Raw genomic sequence first — 21457 nt, 5'->3', positions numbered from 1 at the left:
TGCTGGTAAAAACTGGAAGTGCGAAGTATCAATGTAAACATGAACAAGTATAATTATACACAGTTTTCTGCAAAATAGCAATGTTTCATGTAGCATTATGTATTTATTCATTGTATACAGAGGCTAATCATGGAATGGTCAAAATTGTATTTTCGACATATACTATTTCTGTTGTTTAGTTCGTGAAAATTTTTTCACAAAATATTGATAATTTAGACCTATATATCGAGGTTCTTGTTGACCGATATTTTTTAATATTTTTTTAAAATATTTTTTCACAGAAATATCAATAGTTTTAAAAGAGAGTATCGAACTTTGAGTTGCAGTTTCGATATTTATTACAGTGGGCCAATATGTTGTGCTTTTACGTTAATATACCTTTAAATGTCGATATTTTTTAATATTTTAGCGCCGCTCTAAAAAAACTATGGAAATTTTCTGTTCAAAAATTGTATTCCCCCAGAATTAGTGCTGTCGCAAAAAATATCGATATTGTTAAAAACAACTACCACTTTTTTTCGGTGTTTTATATAAATATTATCTACAATATTTTTTTAATCGATATCTCTTAAAATATCATTATATTAATATGCTGTCGCAATCCATGAAATATTTTCGAAAATATATAGTGATGCTGTTTAACCATATAGCAATGTCAGTTTAATAATATCGTGTGTTAATATATATGTCGGTTTTGGTATCAACGATTTAAAAGTGCTGAATGATATTAATGGTGTGATTTGAAGACAGCTTAGCAATTGATGAATCAACTGTCTCCAGGAGTTTGAAAAGATTTCGAGGCGTTTCAACATCGCGGTTTTATTGCTGTACCATTAAACAAATTTCTGTGGCATATTGTGATTAGCATTTAGAAAGTGGGGTTAGCCGTGAGGAGTCCTCCGAAATGGCCCAAAACCCTTGTACATAGGTAGAATCAGCAATCTGACCATATGAAACAAACTGAACAACTTATTGTAGGAGAAAAGGACAAACAATAGCAAATAATAGATGCAAAGTCATCTTCTTATATGACAACGTTCGGTAACACGTTCCAAAATCTGTTGTTTTATTCTGAAACAGGGTGACGAATACACTGACCTCCATACAATATATTCGGGTGTTCCGCAGGGCAGTGTTCTTGGCCCACTGTTATATCTATTATATACAGCTGACCTACCGACTTCAAGAAACACTACTGTTGCAATATATGCTGACATATAGCGGTTTTATCATCACACAAGGATCCAATATCAGCCACACCTCCAACTTCATTTTAACAAAATCGAATTGTTGTTGAAAACATGGCGTATTAAAGCAAATGAGACATTCACCCTTTGTAGAAGAACATGTCCCTCAGTAAAATTGAATAATCATGAACTTCCGCAAGCAGACAACATTAAATATCTGGGAATGCATTTCGCTTGACGTTTAACATGGAAAAACATATAGTGATAAAACGTAAGCAGCTTGGACTTAAACTAAATCAAATGTATTGGCTGTAAATCTAAATTATCCTTATATATCAAGATTTTGCTGTATTGGTCAATACTTAGGCTCATTTGGACCTATGGTATTGAACTGTAGGGTACTACTAGCATATCTAACATTGATATTCTCCAGAGGTTCCAGAATAAAGTGTTGCTAGTCATAATCGATGCCCCATATTACGTCTCGAACAAACTAATTCAGCGCGATATCCCAATAGAACCAATAACGAGTGTGATTTGAAGTGTTAGTGCAAAGTACTCTGAAAGACTGTTAGTGCATCCCAATGCATTAAACGTAAACTATCATACAAACTGATTAACAGGCACATAGAGTGAGATATAATAATCCCCATATTAAATTAGAATAGTCTTTAGAATAAGTGGGGATAGAGTTTAGAGTAAGTTAGAATAGTATCTAGAATAACACTTAGAATATAAGTTTCTACAGCAGATCACTTACTGAAGCGATCTTCTACATGTCAGTAGAATTATATTGTATAACGGAAATCATATTATAACACGTATTGCCCACGTGCAAATTCTTGAAGTTCTAAGATAGTAATACAAAAAATAGTACTTTCGACGTGATATCAACATATTGTCAGAAATATGAGGAACTGTTATACAAAATGATAGATAATATTTTTATTAATATAGACTGTACCGATTTTCACTAATAAAAGCATTTATAAAGTGAAGCATTGATCAAAATATCAGTAAAACCTAACAACAGACCTCTACTCTTTTCTGATTGATTGTCTATTGAAGACACTTCACATTTGCTGTTCCCCACTTGAAGCGAATCATACAACTAGCTGAAGACTGTCAGGGAAATGTTTCTTAATTTTACCTATCGTGTTTCATATAACTGCGTAAAACTGCGACAAAGTAAAAAAGTGATCTTGTCTAACAGTAATATAATCTGCCCACCCCTGACAATGAAGTTTTTCTGTGACAAACTATTACACATTCACAAATGCACTATGCAGAAAACAACTAAAAACAGAACTGAAAGACTGACTACTTGTTTCTCTATAAACTCAAAGAATTAAAAGGATTATATAGAATTTTTATTATTTATTTTATTTTTATAACTTATTTATGTTTTTGTTGGGCTTCTTAGCGATGAAGTTACTTAATAGTGAAGAATGTTTGTCTCCAAAGAGGAACATTTTTATTATCTTCCTAGTTATTATTTTACAAAATTGATGAAAAAGTCATTCATTAAAAACGCATCTACATTTTAAAATAAATACCAGAAATGTTTTAAATTTGTATACTTCCCACAGCTAATAAATTAGGTTTACTTTTTTAGTCGGAATTTAATTTATGTTAAGTCAACAGTTCCCTAATTCCTTCTGTTTCTTAATTGCAATAAAACCTTTAAAAATAATTACAACTGCACCAAATAACACGGCAACGGTACAAGATTCAATAAGAATTTGAAACCGGAAACTTCCAATATAAAACAATCAAACAACAATACAATCGCTGCAACAAAACAACTAAAAAAACTTGAATCGCAACTTTATACGATAAATAACAGAGCCTAGCGTAACGGCTTAAAAATATTTTAAAACAAGTCATAAAAAAAGCGCGATAAAACCAAAGTTTCGAATTTGTTTATCATACTAAGCTAGAGATACAAAACTTTGTCGGCAACTTACCATTTAAACGAAAGTCCCGTCAAACAACAATAAGTCCGAACAAAAGGACGCCGCTAAATCGGAAAATGTCTTTCCAGCGTCATTTTGATAATTCTGGAAGTCGATTTATTTCATGCAAAGATCGGTCATCAGAAATTTACCTATCGCACGGGCACGCACGTGTCCTCCCGGATTCGTCGCGAAACCCTTAATGTTTTTCAGATTTTCGCGTCCTTTTCAAACCACGAGATCCAACCCCACCACTTTTCCGAAATCAATGGATAACTCTGAGCCGTTAAAACAGTTTCCTGCAGCCATAAGCAATCGTTGATTGCGTTATAATCAGTTATAGCTTTCATTATGTTTATTCTATTAGATATTTTGATTACTGAAAGGGGTGATTTTATAGCGATTTACATAATATCGATATAATGTGTTGCATATCGATCGGAACGCCAGTAAAAGTTCAGGACATAAACGTCAGCAACCAAGCTGTGTGATTGGTCTAATTTCGCAGACCAGATTGATATCTCAATTTAAATTCGTTATGTAATTTTCGTATTGTTTATAAATAAATTTATCATTGATACTTGATTTCATGATTATATCACGATTTCTCCACGATGTTGTTTACGTTATGATTTCGACTGTGTCATTTTAACCTAATTCATTTCAATTGAAAATATGGTACTGATTAATACAATGTGTCAATTAACAAATTATTTGAACTTAGTAATACATTTTTTTTCTTCATTTTGTTTTGTTGGTTATTCAAAATTTAAGTACTAGCATAGCAATAACAAGCTAGATAATAGTTGATTTCAAATTAAACTGGCCACATTTTTAGGACAAATAACAAAAAGAAAAGAAACAAAATCAATTCTAAATAACTATTTCAAGTGTAAAGTTACCATATCTTATGCGTGTGTTTTAGTTATTGATATCCTATCTCTAGGCAAGAAGTAAAACAATTTTTACATGTGGTGTTTCCTTCTGGGAACCTAATCGTACTACTAATTTTATTATTTTATAAACTTTGAATAACCCTTAATTAAAAACCTTAATCCATTTAGTCCAATTAAAATGTTAAATATACATATATTTTCCTAAGTTGTATTCAGTAATTTTACATATACCAACTTAAGCACCATAGTTTTCCTGTTTTGTAATATCTGCAATATAATGTAGCACTCTTAATCATCAAATATGTTCAGTTGCTTCAGAGAACTTATTTTAAGATACATCTTTGAAAAATCACACTAATACCAACATGAACAAATCTTATGCATTATAATCAGTAGCATTTAAATATCTCCACATTTTTTGTAGAGTTTACACCTAAAATCAACTATGCAATTCTGATATTCTACGTCTATTAACATGTTAGCTTCATAATGTGTTAATTTTTATCCACATTTTAATCATCTAGTTCTTTTAATTCATTAACAATAAATCTGGGTTACATCTTTAAATAAATCTATTTATGCATGATTTATTGATTTGATAGTAATACCAGCCTTAATGAATTAATAAATTTTAGGATTTTATCTAATTTATATCCATATTTCACATTAACTTCTACTTCCAATGTATCTATTAATTTTTGCCAGATAATTCGTGCTTCTTCTTGAACTACTCTTTTGATATAGGTTTTTACCTTATATAAGGATTGGATTTCATAATTTTGTCACAAATTTTGAATCAACCTCTTCCAACCGATTGTTTATTCCTTCATAACTAAGGATTTTTCGTTTAACTAGTGAAACTTTTACATTGTTGAATGATTTGACAGTGTATTTTTTCAAAAGGCTGAACTTACGATTACGCAACAAGAAAAAATGAATGAACCAAACAAGAAAAATAAAATAAAAACTTGCCCACAGAAATGAAAAATTAAATATAACCATAGAACCTCTATCTCTCTCTATGAATATAACCGTATTTAATTCTCAGAATCGCACATGCGTACATCGAACCAATACGGTTATCTTACAGTTCTTTAAACAAAGACAATGACAGTTGGCATTTGGTTTGCCTTATTTTCTAATGCCATAGACAGAGATAAACGATATTTGCAGTTTTTTCTCTTTCTCTCTCATTAGACAGTTATTTGTAATAGTACGTTATGTTGCCGTAGAGCGCAAGTCAATAAATAGGTGAAAAGTCAAATTTTCCCAGAAACCAAACATTTCCAATGAAATCTGATAAGACAGTAACGTAGTATTTGAACTTAGATTAGGTTTTATCGGTCGTTAGATTAAATCCCCGTCGGTGTTTTTCGGCATTCCTGACGAATATCAAAACCTCAGTACCTCGCAAGTGTCGTTAAGGAATTCTTGAATGAACGAATGTGTAAAGGTCAGATTTTTGGTAGTTTCGTGACGTAAATACAAGCTTTATCAGTTCGAAAATTACTACTATTGTTAGTCGGAGGTTTTCTCCCCTTTCAAACCGATGACGCAAGGTTATTTTTTATTTTAAATATTTATTGTTTCCGTCACCGTTAATGTCTGTTCTATTTTGTTGTTGGGTTAATTTTTCCTTTTTAATAGTTTAGAAAGTGAAGGTTACACATATGTTTTTCTCACCTTCACAGTAATAACATTGCGAAATTTGCTTTCAGGTGATTCACTTGAACAATAACTAGATAATGACACCTCCAAATAGTGTAGAATCGCAGGAGGTTCGTAAAAAGACTCCTCTGGATTTTATATTTGGAAAAGTCATTGGAGAAGGCAGTTTCAGTACTGTGTATCTGGCGAAAGATATTCAGACTAATAAAGAATTTGCTAGTAAGTAGCTATATATAAAGAAATAATATCGTGTATAAAAAATCTAAATAACTTTGCAGTTAAAGTATTAGAAAAGATTCATGTAATTAGAGAAAAGAAAACCGAATATGTTATGCGTGAGAAGGAAGTGCTCCGCATTTTAGGCAATTCCTCCCAATATTTTGTACACCTTTACAGTACATTTCAAGATATAGAAAGACTTTATTTTGTTTTAACTTATGCCAAGAATGGTGAACTGTTGAAATATATAAACCTACATAGTAAATTTAACCTGGAATGTACCAGGTAATTTTAAGGCTAAATATTTTGGAACAAACGATCTACATATATTTTATTTGCAGATATTACACTGCCGAATTGGTACTAGCTCTAGAATATCTACACTCAAAAAAAATTGTACATAGAGACTTGAAACCAGAGAATATTTTGTTTGATCACAATTTCCATATATTGATTACAGATTTTGGTAGTGCAAAAATCGAAAACAATGAAACAAATCAAACAGTAACCAATGGTATGTGTGACATTATGTTTGATTTAGTTTTTAGTATCTTTGTTTTGTGTTAATAGGTGATAGTTCAAGTAGCAGTGGTGAATTAAGGCGTAGAAGACACAGTTTCGTGGGCACAGCTCAATTCGTCAGTCCAGAAATGTTACAAGAATCTAAGTCATCATACTCATCAGATCTGTGGGCATTAGGATGTATAGGTATCTAATTAGGGATTCAATTAATATAGCGTTTCAATTTGGTGGGTTTCAGTATATCAAATGGCATCAGGGCAGATGCCTTTTGTAGGAGGAAGTGAATATTTGATTTTCCAAAAGATCTTAGCCTTAGAATACAATTTTCCTACTTGTTTTGATAGCAAATTAAAATACTTTATAGAAAAATTATTAGTTCTCGATCCAGAAATGCGTTTAGGTATGCTTTTTGAAATATAAACATTTTTATTATAGAATAAACTTATACTTTTCCATAGGTGCAACGGATGAAATTCGCTATACAAGTATAAGGGGGCACGACTTTTTTGTAGGCACAAATTGGGACGATTTAGGTCCGCCACCAAAACTTTCTGACACAGAGCTGATTCTAGAGCGCACTGCTAGTTTCGGTGGGAGTTTAGAAAATAAAGAACCAGGACTAGATAAAAAGAAAGCCTCCCAGTAAGTTGTAATAGACTAAACCACCTTCCTTTTTAAAGTACAACGTTTTTTATAGACTTGCAATAGATAATATGCTCCTTATTTCAAACTCTTTACCACAAGTAACGCGTAAGAAATCAGACACTGGTAGAAAAATATCCGATATACCTCCTGAGGAAATCGAAAAAAGACTGAAAAGTCAGGAGAGTAATCCTTATAATGTTTTTGTGGAGGGTAATCTTATTTTGAAACAAGGTAAAGGTTTTGTTTGGTTACTATTTGATTTAATATCCTAATTCCTGAAAACCCACTCAGGTCTCATAGACAAAAAGAAGGGACTCATTCCTCGACGAAGAATGTTCATGCTGACTCTGGGTCCCCATTTGTACTACGTGGACCCAGCTACTATGACGTTCAAAGGAGAAATACCCTGGAGTCCACATCTGAGAGCCGAAGCGAAAAATTTTAAGACTTTTTTTGTACATACTGTAAGTATTACTTCAGGAAAGTTATTGCTAAACAATAGATATTGAATTACACTACTTACCAGCTTTAAATTGTTCTTCTTTTCAGCCTAATCGCAAGTACTACCTAGAAGACCCCTTCGGCTATGCTTTGGAATGGGTAAAAGCGATAGATCAAGTAAAGGAACACTATTATCCCGATTCCAACACCGGAAACGATTAGGTGAATTTTCTCGTAACATATTTTAGTCAAATTATTTATCGCGGAAACCTTACCGCGTTTTTCGCGACGATTTTCGAAAAGCGAGATGTATGAATGCCGATCGTGTTTTGTTCAAATACTCTCGATTTTTCGTCACGGCACTCTGATTTAATTTATTTATACCTAGGTGAAATTGTCCTCTAAACCTTATCGAAATTCCCTATTTATTTATTGAACTAGGATTAAATTTTTGTAAACAAACCTAATAGTAAACTATTTTATTTATTGTATTTATACTTCCTAAATAAATTGCTATTCCACTTTCAAGTTTTTTAATTTTCTTATGTCGGCTTCCGGCCGACAGATGGCGCCAGCGCACATCTGTCAATTTCAAAATGGCGTGCGTGTGCACTCTGTGTTGTGACATCTGATTATTTAATGTTGTTTTTTCGCGATTTGTTTAAAAAATAGTGCGTTTATTAGGGGTTGATGGATTCACGTGATAATTCTCAAAGTGATAGTGCAACAATGGTGGAATTTTTCCACAGGTGAGTTGCAATCGCAGCGTTATTGTTACGTTTTATTTTTACACCCACATAGATATTTTTTCCGAATTACCACATGATATTTTGATGAGGTTTATCGCAAATATTACTGTAAATAAATAGTTTTCCTCGGATTTTTCATCAGATTATCGTCAAATGAATGTAATTCATCGTATATAACTTTAGGCCGGCTTTTATTAACGTCTCTGACAGTTGTGTCAATGGTTATTTGTATTCGATAATCTTTTGAGATTTTAAATTGGAATTAGAGTTTATTTTATTCTTATAAAATTACAATAACAAATAAACGCTCGCCGTGAAATGTAATCTTGAATTCTTAACCTCTAGATATATCAAAGAACTAAGTATAGAACATATACAACAAAAAGAATAATAATTACCTATCTTATTAATATTTATAAGCCTAGTTGTTTTAATATTAAATTTACAGTGTTTCAATATGTTATGATAAATAATATGGTATTTCTATATTACATTTCTACGTTTTTTGATTAAGTTTTTTATTTATAATGACATTATTACATTATTTTATACAGAATTTATTTAATTGTGAAACGATTACTTATCTTAACCTTGTATCTATTTAAAATTATAATTGGTCATAAAAAATGGTATCGCAAAATTATCACACCTTAATTTATGCAAAGATAAGCATTATCTTTAATAATGATTATGCATTAAATGGTGAGATAATTTGTTGTTCCTTGTCTTGTTTATTTGAGAGTGAAAGTTGATGTTGGTTTTGAAGACAAGTTAGCATTACTGGTGACTTAATAAAATAATATAAATCCTTTAAGTAGGTGTACAATCATAGATTCAGTGAAATGTTGATAAAAATAACCTGTTTATTTAACAACTATTCTTGTTGTATTGGTCACCTTGTACTGTGTAATTTGAAAAATATGTGGGAGCCAGAAAGAAGGAAAATACCTGTAAACAAGTTCTATTTGGAGTTTTCCAAATACAGAATCTCACTGATTAGTTATATATCTCTTTTAGTTCTAATAAAAACAATGTCTTCACCGTATTACGTTTTCTAGAATCGTTACAGAATCGTTTATTTTTAACTTTTTTTGACTCTTTCTACTTTCATATCGTACAATTTTGGTTTGTTACGCCCATGTTGAAGTGATTTCTTGCTATTTCATATTATTATTATATTTATTTTCAAATAAATTCTATTTTTAATATTATTCCATTTTTCATATTTCAATTTTGATTTATTACATCTATGGTTAAGTGGATTCTTATTGTTACATTATATAGGTTCTTCATCATACATTTCCAGAAATATGTGTTTATATTACAAATTGTTTCCACGTATTTGTATTATTTCATAGCTCTTTACCTTAATTAATTTGAACAAGTACTTGCATAATATAAGCATTGAATACAGTAGTTACCGCGTAATTTAATTAATTAAAGAGTTGTATCTGTTAATTAGAAAGATTTATAGTTTTTTAACTTCACTTGATGACATCATTTATCTTCTTTTTTTGTATAAGACATATTGTAGGACCATATGTTTGTAAAATACTTTTATTTCGGATATAATCCTACCCTTTATTTAATTTTTCATATTATATATATCTGAAAATGTAATATATATAAGTTTACTGTACTTTTCTAATCATCAAATTTGACTTCAAATTCAGTCTAGAACAGTTTTAGTTCATATTTTTTTAGTATTTTTTCGTTATAGTTCCAGTTATATCAAGTTTTTTCATTATAAATTCTTCTTTATTTAACAAATTCGATTTCAAACTTCAAATGAAATTTTACTTTTTATATCTTATTTATCTTTTTGCATTTGTTCTGGTCCTTGTTTGGTTTATTAATTTTTTATCATAAGATATTATCTTTTTCTGTTTACCTAATTATAAATGGCTTTACCTATTGTTGTTTTAGTATTTATATCATCTTTTTCTCTAATTTTATTTAATTAATAAATTATAGAGCTTTCTTCATGTATTTTGAGCTTTGATTTTAGTTTATTTGTTGTTTCAAGTTTTAAAATAATGTTTGGTAATTATTAACTGGTAATATATTATTTATTTAGTATATGGTGTGGTCTTATAATCTTTGTAATTTATGGTAAATAATTTTAGATTTGTTTGGTACATCCAGCGAATATCATTAATTATTTTTATAGTTTTTTTATAGTCAGTGTTAGTGTATTAGTCATCAATCAAAACTCCTGTTCTTTTTTCGGTACTAATTGTTTGATTCCCTTACGCCAATATTCTTCACTTTTCCCGCAAATATAGTTTTTTTGGTTCTGATAGTTTATTTAATATATCGTAGGCGTTTTGGCATTTATATACTTATATTACTTATATATTATATTGTTACATTAATTTTAGGATTGTTTTGGTATTTTTATTAACTGTCACTAGGGAACAACTGTAGCAAGTATTCTGAGAGTAATTTTAATCATAGTGAGCTTTAATGATTCCCAAACAATTCTTTCCTTTTTGAATGTGAAGTTGAATTTTTTATACTGTTAGCGTCTTATTAGGTATTGTTCTAACATTTTATACAATACTTTATTTATTGTCCAAATCTAGAATTATCGTAAACAATCCATATTCCTCATAGTTTTTGGTTCCTTCTATTTATTGATGTGCTTTTAAATAAACGTTTACGGCGTTAAAAAATTATATTTTTTGACGCATCCCAGTTTAGCAATATCTGAAGGATTTAAATAATTAAAGGAAGGTAAAATTTAAAATTTTGAAATTTATTCCTTAAACAAAATATATATGCAATTTTAAAAATAAGAATAGTTCAATAAAAAATTTCGTTTACAAAGTATTTTTTTTTACATTTCATTCATATGTTGGATAAGGCTCGCTCGCTGTTTTATAACAGATGGCTTCTTTCAGAAATCTGCTGCAGAAATAGCATTTCTGTAAGAGTTTATGGGAAAGCAAACTTAAATCTGCGGGAAGCGTTCTGTAATTCGTCTGGCTACTGATTCTGTTAAGGGATGTTTTGGCAGCAGCTTTTCTTCTTTTTACTATCTGAACTTATCACAATCAGTATATTTGTTAGTAAGATTTTGTTTTTTCTGCACAAGTTAGCACCCAGTGTTAACATTGAATTGTGGGTAATTCTTAGTTACTACAAATGTTCCATTTTTAATTTTATTTCTTGAGATATCTTTCCGGATAAAGAAATCGAGCAGGGTTGGCCAATAAGTGGCTTGATGCCGTGAATGATAAATACAATTTGGTATATTAACGCGAGTTACTAATTAATTTTCTTTTTCCAGGTGTTGTTTCTTGGGAACCCTTGAGTCTAAATTATAATATAAATATCTCATTGCTGTTATGTCTTGATATTAAGGACAATAATATTAATTATGCTAGTTTTTATTTTTTCTACTTTTATTTTATCTTGTTGGAAATGTTCAGTGCTTGATTTTATAGTTCTGGTTGTGGCTAGTGGCGGCCCCCTACTGACCTGTTTAATTTAATACCGGATTTCGATTTTCTTTGTCAATTAAATTGCAGTTTTATGACTTGTTCTCTATCTTGTTCTCACTACACCAGATTTTTTCCCGTTATTAGTTTAATTGTGAACTAGAGGGTCGTTGTAAGCTAAATAAAAATGTTGTACTACTTATAAGGTGGGGTAAGTTATGCTTTAAAAGTACTGACAATGCAATTTATAAAAACTAAATATACATTACATATTTAGCAAACGTTAAATATGTATTATTGAGCTTATAATTAAAAAAATATTACGAACAATATTCGTATTAAATTATCTCCCAACAATCCGGTTGATAATGACAATGAACTCAATGCACAAAAGAGCTAAGGCGTTTAACTTATCCCGACTTATAGTAGATCGTAGATAGTTTTTCACCCGCTTCAAGTAAGAAAAGCTCCTCTCGTCGGAACAATTTGTCGTTGATGTACATAAAGGCATGGAAGTGCCAACAGGTCAATTGAAAAGTCCCCGGTCCACCATAGTAAAACACATTTTTTTGGACAAAATTAGTCTTTTTTTTATTCAACATAATTCCCTTCAAGGGTGATACACTGATTATAGCGACCCTCCAACTTTTCGATACCATTTTTGTAGTACGATTTGTCCTTTGCTTCAAAATAGGCCTCAATAGGTTGGCGGCCATATCTGGAGAATACGGTGAATGAGGAAGCAATTCGAAGCACAATTCATGGATTTTTGTCATCATTTTCACTGACTTGTAATACGGCGCATTGTCTTGGTGAAGCAGCACATTATTTTTCTTCAAATGCGTCAGTTTTTCGGCGATTTCGTCCTTCAAACGGTCCAATAATGCTATGTAATAGTCGCTGTTAATGGTCCATCCTTTTTCAAGGTAGTCAATGAAAATTATTCCATGCGCATCCCAAAATACAGACGCCATAACTTTGCTAGCTGACTCTTGCGTTTTCCCATGCTTTGGAGCTGGTTCATCGTGTGCAGTCCACTCGGATGACTGTCGGTTGGACTTCGGAGTGAAATAATGGAGCCATGTTTCATCCATTGTCACATATCGATGCAAAAACTCGGGTTTATTCATCTTCAAACACTGCTCTGAATCATCAACTCGTCGTTGTTTTTGGTCAAAAGTGAGCTCGCGCGGTACCCATATTGCACAGAGCTTGCTCATACCCAAATATTCGTGAATGATATGATGTACACGTTCAGTTGATAACCTTAGAGTGTCTGCTATTTCATTCAATTTCAATTTACGGTAATTCAAAATCATTTTGTGGATTTTTTTAATGTTTTTGTCGGTAACAACCTGTTTTGAGCGTCCACTGCGGTCACTCTGTTCGGTGCTCATTTCATCACGTCTAAACTTAGCATAACAATCCTTAATGGTTGGTTGATTCCTGGGGCAGTATCCGGAAACTCGGCATCATTAACACGCGAAATTCATTTTTATAAATTTTTTCACAATAACAAAAGTTGCTTCACTCAAAATGCTATAATTTACAAAGTAATGATCCGACAGCTGTCAAATTCATACACACATCTTTTAAGGGTTAGGGCTAATTAAAAAATATATGGATTTAAATCTAGTAGCGCCATCTAGTGTTAGGTCAGGGACTCTTCAATTGACCTGTTACACAAGTTCATGTGGTTTGATTCTCTTCAATGTTATGATTTCCCGCGTGTTGCCTAGTAGCTATATTGCTTCCACGTTGCTGCGATTTAGCAACCTTATTTCATGTTTTAAGGCGAAATCTTGAATCACTTAAGTCCATTTGATTTCGAGGTCATCGTGCAGCTCTTCGTTGGTTCCGTAACGACAAGCATTGGAGTACTAGTTGGTTTGCTGTTTTAGTGCAACCCCTTATTTGCAACCCATAGGTCCAGATTGGCTTTATTTTTTTAATTATAGCCACTTCACCACTTTTTTGTTATTTAGGAATTTATGTTTTATATTTATTAATAGAATAAACATGTCTAAAGTAAATATAGGATACAAACACAAATTGTATTATTAAAACAATAACCAATCAATGGATAAAACATAAATAAATATTATACATTTAAAATATAACAATGTTACAAGTGTAATATATAACACAGCAGAAAATTATAATAATATAGACAAAATATAAAAATCAATAAGTAAATAAAATTAACATAAAAGCAGATATTAAATAACAATAATTTAAAAATTATAATTTACATAATAAAATACATAATATATAAATATATTGAGGTCCAAGAACAGTAGATAAAATATAACGTAAAGGTTGGAAATATAAATCAAATTAAATATGAGATGAGAAATAAAAAAGGATATTGTATATGAATTTCTTGTAATTAACTGAAAAGTTTATCGACGTGGTTTGCACTAAACAGAGTTTTGTGATTTCTGTCTATGTTATGTCTATCTCGAATATACCTTAGACCTTTAGGTGATAGTAAAACATGTCGGATTGTATGTCAATAATCACACAAAGGAGGAACATCGCCAATTATAAGAGACGAATGTGAGAACCGACAATGTCCGATTATTAACCTATTTAACAGGACACATACCTTTTAGTAAATAATGTTATAGAAGGAAAAAATCTTACTTAGTGACCCATAATCGCCCTCGATACAGTGCTGTTCTAGTTGAACAATATTATGTATTTTAGTTATAACTAGCGACCCGCCCCGGCTTCGCACGGCTGCAATGCTGATACTAAATTAAATACACTACAGAAAAAATATGAACGTTGTATATAAAAACATAGCGGCCCGCTCCGACTTTGCACGGGCATAAAATATATATGCCTATGTCACTCAATGAAAACATGATTAAAATCGATCCAGTATTTTTGGTTCATTCATTACTGCCCTTGGCCTGCACGCATTAAATTTGGAGTAAAACAATTCCTCTTCCCCTATACTTACTATGAAGATTTCCTGCTATCTTTGGAATATCTAAATTCATACAATTTTTATTACATTACACATTTTTAAACGCAAATTTTAAATTTGTAATATCTCCGAAAATATTTGTTTAATTTACATGCTGTAAGGAACCATATTGATCTATATTAATTGCACACTGTATTTAAGGTACTTAATTCGATAAGGATTAATGCCGTATTGCTTAAAATAGCTTCGTAAATAAGCCATTTTCTCACGTAAAAAGTAAACAATAAAAATGGTTAATGTGGGTTATCCCTAAAAGATAAACATATACCATCGCGGACTTTTTTGTAGACCTTTTTATGGTGTACAATACTGTAGTACATTAATTTGATCTAACTCGTAGGGTTAGGCAGCGCTTTTGCTAATTGCTAAATAAGCCTAAAAAAATAGGTTAATTTACGACATCACGTTAGAAGCCTCTAAAATTAGCAATGTTGCCTTAGTATATTATGCATGTATTATACATATAAACCTTCCTCTTGAATCACTCTATCTATTGGAGAAAACCGCATCAAAATCCGTTGCGTAGTTTTAAAGATTTGAGCGCACATAGGGATATAGGGACAGAAAAGGCGACTTTGTTTTATACTATGTAGTGATAATGGGATATAGGTCCATATAATATGGAAGGCTAGAAATACCTCTGCTATTTAGAGTGGCTTCTTTAGCTGCTGAGTCTGTTCTCTTATTATCCCCAATGCCCACATAACTGGGGACCCAAACAATTCATAGTTTTCTCTTCTGTCCAGTAAGAATGTCATAGATATATAGATGCGGACGATAAGAGGGTGTCTAAAAGATGCATATTCAAATATGCATTCAGAATAGAGTGCAAGGAATCAGTACAAATCAACGAATTACCGTGCTCAACCTCCAGTACAATCTGTATTAGCTGATTCTGCTTGAGGAATCGGGCATTCGTCAAGTGATATTAATTAGGTTTTTGCCATTTAACTAACAATGGGTTGCTTGGATACCAGTACTCTGGGTTTTCGGGATGTATTTATTTACTATACTACGAGAATTATGCAACACAATGGTACAATACAACCGGGCGCAGCCGATGTTAACGGAAATCGCTCGGCCCAAGGATGAAGTTGTTGTTAGTAAAGAGGGCCGCACTTCGTTTATATCGGTTCGAATACCGAAGACGCACGTGTCCGATAGTATAAACGCAAATCGAGGCAAGTACTTCCCAGCCGACATTAAGATAAATCTCCTGGCCTCCATACCTGTTTTATTCCAAACGCAGGTGAAATGTTTACCTCTGGCCGGCCCAGCCCGATTTGTTTGCTTTTGCGGGCCGGCTGTTGGCCCGGCGTCGACCGACCATCGCGAGAAAAACGGCAGTTTTTGTTTGTATGCGTTGGGAAGTGTTGATGCTCCGTCGAACAGCCTCGTCGGGAAATTGATCGAGGCACCAGTGAAATCTCCATCGGGCGAATAAACAAGGTTTTAGCGGCGGCGAATTATTTCATTTTTTTCTCGCTCGAAACCATTTAACACCAGCTAATCAACAACGGCCGTTTCCTAGGTTTATTAAACGACTTCCAAAAAGGAGGGGGTTCTATGTTCGGCTGTATATATATATATATATATATATATATATATTTCGCCAATTTCTCCGTCAGTTGTGGACCCATGTTCAAAATTGTTCTTTTATTCGAAAGAGTACACTTCCGAGGTGGTCCCATTGGAACCAAGTCAGGATTAGATCGGGGAAGGGGGGAAATCGAGGGAAATCGAAACCCTCAAATTTCAAAGGTATATTCAAAGTTTTCACATATTTTATTATCTAAAATAATCAGATATTTGTGTATAATGTTATTGTTGAATTGATGTAACGGAAAATCCGAAGTAGTTCAGTGTTTAGTGTAAAAACCATTTAGTTTGCCTTTTAAGCACTTATGATATCATATGAGAAATCGTAGAAATATCGCAACATGGCAATGCGCAACTTCTTCTAAGTTGTAATGGTTAGAGCGTTCAGCTCATACATGGAGGTCGATATTTTCATTGTACTCTATTGTTTCATCTTTCACTTCATACGATCAATATATACTCCTATCATCGAAGTATAACGTAAACTTATAAGAAAGGTTGGGTGTGTATCATAAATAAGATTTGGATAGGGTGTTTATGATTAATTTAAACGATAGTCATCTATAATTGTTAATTATTAGAATATTGCCCCTTTAGATAAAATCTGTTAATCTCCGTAATCGGCCATCACTGCCAAATCTCTTCGTCATTCGTCCCCTTTCTAAGATTCTCCCTCTTAAACTGAACTTCGTAACTCTCCGTAAACTTTTTATTACAAATATTATGTTACGATTCTCCAGTCTAATATGTTTATGTTTAAGGAGCAATTACAAATATAGACGTATACTTGTTATATCGCGCGACTAATACGGTACAGACTACAGAGACTGTGGATTTAAAGGTATAAGGCTACGTGTTTGTGTTAAGACTTAGTGGTGTAATTAGTGTGACGTCTAGGGTTAGGGGTTTAGTTCATGTTAGGATAGATTTAAACCGTCAGTGTCGTGTTGAATCGCCGTTCGACAAGTGCCAACTAGTTTTCGTAAAATAAAATAGTATTTTAAAGTAAAAACCTTTCCAATGCTATAACTTATTAGATGTCCTAGTGGTTTTTCAAATGGCATCCGTCCCAAATCTATTTTCAAGTCGTTGTTCTGGACAAAAAGGGTTTGTAGTTCTTGGATCATAGTTCGCGTCACTGTTTTGCCAGATTTCTAAGAATTGATAATCTGTATCTGATACTGGTAATAGAGCTCCTAATAAGTGATAAATTTGTCCCCGTATCTGCAATTATTTAACATTCGGTTAACTTATTTCTGGTAGAAATTTGAATGGAAAATTGAAAAATCGCGTGTGAAATGTTGTTTCAAAGGTATGATCGGAGGTAATTTCTGCATCGAATGGTGACGGGTTATGAAAAGTGGATTTATTTTGAAAATCCTAAGCGCAAAATATCATCGTTATCACTAGACGAAGCCGGTCGATCGACTTCAAGGCTAATTCGTTTTGGACGCTAGACAATGGCTCTGTGTTTCTTAGACCAGAGTGACGTGGTGTATTAAGAACTGTTAAAACCTGGTGAAACAGTTATTAGTGATCGCTACCGATAACTAATGATCAATTTGGACCATGCATTGATCGAAAAACGTCCAGAATGGATCAGAAGACACGGTAAGTGATTTTTCACATCAAGCAAAACCGGTCAAGGAACCGTTGAAATAAATCACTTGGTAGGAACATACTATCGCACCCGACGTACTCTCCAGACCTTGTTCCCAGTGTCAAATTTTCGCAACAATGACACGATTACAGAGCAGCACTTCGTCAATTTCGAAGAAGTTAGAAAATGGCTCGATTAATGGTATTACTCAAAGGACAAACAGTTTGGTTAGGATGGCATCCAAAAATTGCCTGAAATATGGGCAAGATGTATAGAACTAAATGGCTAACTGGTATATGTTATTATTTTCACGTTGTCTAATCGATGAACCTACCAAAAAATACGTACATTTGTTCATAAGTATAATAGTGGTACATTACTAAACGGCTAATACCAAGAAATTAGCTTCAATCATGAATACGTTGTGTATTGTAATAGCAGTATTCAATATTGTTAGTCACGAAATAAGGCTTCGAACGTACCCATTAATTTTTGACAATCAACAACAATACCGATCTTTTATGACAGTGAAACTATTGGTTAAAGTGACAGTGATACTTTTATGGGAAACCACCATTGTTTTTACTATTCTCCTTGGAATTATTCTATACTTTCTCACCATTTCGGGAGGAGACTCCGTCATTGATCATCACTTGAAAGGATCGTCCAAGTATGAATCAATCAGGAAGATTAGGTCATTCTGTTGGTCTACAGAATGACCTAATCTGGTCCTACTGCTGGCTGGTTCGCTTTGTAGACTAGACCGTTGTATCATACTTGATCAAAAGCTTTGGAAACATCTAAAATGGTGTCTCCAGCTTTGCGACCTTTTCTTGGTGCCTGGTGGATGCTTGCTGCGACGCAGGCAGCTGGATGAAGGTTTGAGTCTTTGGCACGGAAACCGCATTGTTCGTTCGGTATTAAGTTGGCGTGCGTCTGTGAAGCTGTTTAAAGTATCTAATATCGGTTTTCGACAAGTTTGGAAAATGAACTAATCAGGCTGTGGCCTATAGTCAGATGAATTGGACTTTCTTTCTTGGAATGATTGCGAGAAGCGCATGTTTCCGATTCTTTGGGAAATTCTTTAACCTCAGAATGGAGTTGATAATATTAGCAAGCTGTGAAAGTGGTTTGCTGGTGAGGTTTTTCAGATGGTTACTGTGATACCATCTGGTCCTGGAGCTTTTTCCGAAGACATACGCTTTATTCAGAGCTAAAGGTCTCTGGGAGAGACTATGCCCTTTAGAGACCGTCGAGAATCTGTGTCGGGTTTTTATAGATCAAGCTTCATCCTGGGGTCCTTGATTGAAGGCGGGATATATATATATATATATATATATATATATATATATATATATATATATAGGACTAATTCTACATTATTTGAAAATTCTGTTATATGAAAATTCAACGATCTACCGCCCATGGGGCACCGGTATCGGTCAGAGTTTGTTATTGTCGACTTAACGAGCTCCATCGGGACCGAGTAAAGACGAACCTACAAATCCGGTAGTCGTTTTACCGTGAGAATTACTAATCGGCCGTCCAGGAAACAGGAGATAAACAAATTTCCCTTTTTCGCGACCCCGTCCCATGTTTATTTAATTTGATTCCATATCCGCATTCGGCGTATTCGAGGGGGGTGATGGGAGTTCCGATCTGTTTACCCGTTCGACCTTAGTCCGTCGGGATTATGACCGGGTCCGTATGATTTGTGTAGTAATTGAGCGAATAATATCGGAAAAACAACGATATATGTCTATATGAACAAGCCGTATACACTGAAACAGTCCGGGCTTTGCTTTGGCTTTTTAAACATTATTTGTATCTTACACAATATTTTTTTAAATTACAGGCTTTTACCAGAAGCTTGTCATGTATTAATTTGTATGTGAGCAGCGTTGGGAACTATCGACTGAAAACAGACGAAACAGTCGATAGTCAAAAAACTAGCGACTGAAAATAGTAATTACTATTTTCAATCAAATACACGGTCGACTGTTTTTTTTTAATTCCTATTGTCAGACGAAAATGTACGAACCCTTTCCTGTATAAATTGTGAGAGCGAAAGGACGGAGATAATTGCTTGGAGCACTTAATGTGCTTATATTTTCCAAGGGTAGTATGAGCGAGACGGAAATGTACATGTTCCTTCACGTACTAACTTTAAAAAAGAAAAGGAAAAAATAATTACTGTATACTATTCATATACAATTAATAATATAATTTTAAACGAAGTAGAATTACTTTTATATTTGAATGTTCTGTGAATCTAAAAAAAGAAATGGATTTTTCTACGGAATGGATTAATAATACACCGCAAATGTTATATCGTATTTTAATATGTTAGTTACTATCTTCAAATAATATACTATTATAACTATAGACAATACAATAGAAGTTAAACAAAATCATAAAATTTAATCATAGAAAAAAGCTAATCCATGACATAATTAAAAATGATCGCACAATGACTACTAGAGCTTTTTTAAGTAAAGTAAAGGCTTTATTTATTTATTTAACGGAAATATATTTGAACAAAAATCGAGAGAGTAATCGAAATGTTACCTATTATTGCCATAAAAGGAATCAAAAGTATTTTAATATTTATACCCTATATTTTTACCCTATTACATTAAGAATCTTGAAAAATATCGTTCCAAAATGCTGTTATATTAATATATAATATATTGTTATTTAGCAAAGTACCAAAAAAAATAAAACTATATATATTACATATATGTTAAATCTATGTAAGCATAAATTAGGTACATTTTTGTCAAGGTTACGGCTAGGACGACAGAGCCGTTACCTTTTAACGTTCTGTTAAAAATCAGTCGAAGGAAACTAGTAGAACCAGAAATAGTAACTAAAAGTACAGGACTGAAACAGTGGATAGTAAATAGTAACAAAAGCAGTCGAACCAAAAAGAGCGACTGAAACAGTTGATAGTAAAAAGTAGTCAATTACTAAACAGTCGGTAGTCGATTTCAGTCGATAGTTCCGAACACTATTTATAAGGTAAATTGTAGGTTAATCGGTTCTAGTTTTCGAAATATTCAGTAAATCGATTAATTTATTATTTTTTATTATTAACGGCCGTTTGTTGAATTAAAAAGTATGAATGAGAAATGAACAAGTATTGAACTGAGTCTTTTACACTGTTTGGGATCTTTTTCAAGCATTAGGGTCCAACAGTAATCGTTTATCATGCCTTCGACTCAAAATCCTTGGTATCGCTTTGCAGTTTTCGTTATTTCTTGGTGTAGCCACTCGAACGAATCAAAAATACTGATTTCCTATCTGTCATGTATATATTATGATCATAATAAATGCTTATTGTCCACTGGATACATTGTTGAACCACTAAGAGCAATAATTAAAAAGAGTTCTTCGAATGACTGGTATTTCCTCGTTTTCCAAGGAAATTTTCTTAAATCTGACAACGGCACCGTGCCGAACATCCGCGCTCGTCTACTATCGCCTCCCCACCACTCCGCCAAACCGCGACGCCGTCGTCCTCGGCGCCGCGACGCCT

The 21457-nt window shown here is 32.8% G+C and overlaps 5 protein-coding genes across 8 annotated transcripts in view; 4 read left to right on the top strand and 1 right to left on the bottom strand.

Annotated features, from left to right (window-relative positions):
• The window catches only part of LOC143204032 (dexamethasone-induced Ras-related protein 1), a 180357-nt gene extending 177063 nt beyond the window's left edge, over positions 1-3294 (bottom strand). Inside the window, exon 1 of the mRNA XM_076416455.1 lies at positions 3155-3294. The gene's annotated coding sequence lies outside the window, so the exon portion shown is untranslated. The remainder of the gene's footprint in view (positions 1-3154) is intronic.
• A 1840-nt stretch (positions 3295-5134) lies between these two features.
• On the top strand, positions 5135-8056 carry Pdk1 (Phosphoinositide-dependent kinase 1). Of its 3 annotated transcripts, none has more exons than XM_076416410.1 (10): positions 5135-5699; positions 5757-5925; positions 5985-6210; positions 6267-6439; positions 6496-6633; positions 6686-6847; positions 6906-7089; positions 7145-7323; positions 7384-7556; positions 7642-8056. In XM_076416410.1, exons 2-10 carry the CDS (start codon positions 5784-5786, stop codon positions 7753-7755), a joined length of 1491 nt encoding a protein of 496 aa, XP_076272525.1. In that variant the 5' UTR covers positions 5135-5699; positions 5757-5783; the 3' UTR covers positions 7756-8056. The 3 variants fall into 3 exon arrangements, with proteins under 3 accessions (XP_076272525.1, XP_076272526.1, XP_076272524.1); XM_076416411.1 differs by having other exon boundaries at positions 5145-5491; XM_076416409.1 differs by having other exon boundaries at positions 5264-5597.
• A 46-nt stretch (positions 8057-8102) lies between these two features.
• Positions 8103-21457, top strand: part of LOC143203998 (uncharacterized) — a 170525-nt gene continuing 157170 nt past the window's right edge. The window contains exon 1 of one of the 2 annotated variants that reach the window (XM_076416397.1): positions 8103-8441. The gene's annotated coding sequence lies outside the window, so the exon portion shown is untranslated. The remainder of the gene's footprint in view (positions 8442-21457) is intronic. The other variant, XM_076416398.1, reaches the window with a different exon arrangement.
• Positions 14289-20642, top strand: LOC143204025 (uncharacterized). The gene is made up of 3 exons (XM_076416450.1): positions 14289-14425; positions 15330-16481; positions 16721-20642. Exon 2 carries the CDS (start codon positions 15715-15717, stop codon positions 16162-16164), a length of 450 nt encoding a protein of 149 aa, XP_076272565.1. The 5' UTR covers positions 14289-14425; positions 15330-15714; the 3' UTR covers positions 16165-16481; positions 16721-20642.
• Positions 21130-21457, top strand: part of LOC143203413 (uncharacterized) — a 37186-nt gene continuing 36858 nt past the window's right edge. The window contains exon 1 of the mRNA XM_076415531.1: positions 21130-21323. Within this exon, the coding sequence (XP_076271646.1) occupies positions 21130-21323 (194 nt within the window). The remainder of the gene's footprint in view (positions 21324-21457) is intronic.

This window comes from Rhynchophorus ferrugineus, unplaced genomic scaffold (assembly GCF_030347505.1).
Source record: "Rhynchophorus ferrugineus isolate W39M unplaced genomic scaffold, kcgeb_rfMv2 rfM10, whole genome shotgun sequence".
NCBI classification, from domain to species: Eukaryota; Metazoa; Arthropoda; class Insecta; order Coleoptera; family Curculionidae; genus Rhynchophorus; species Rhynchophorus ferrugineus.
This window is presented reverse-complemented; position numbering and strand designations above follow the sequence as displayed.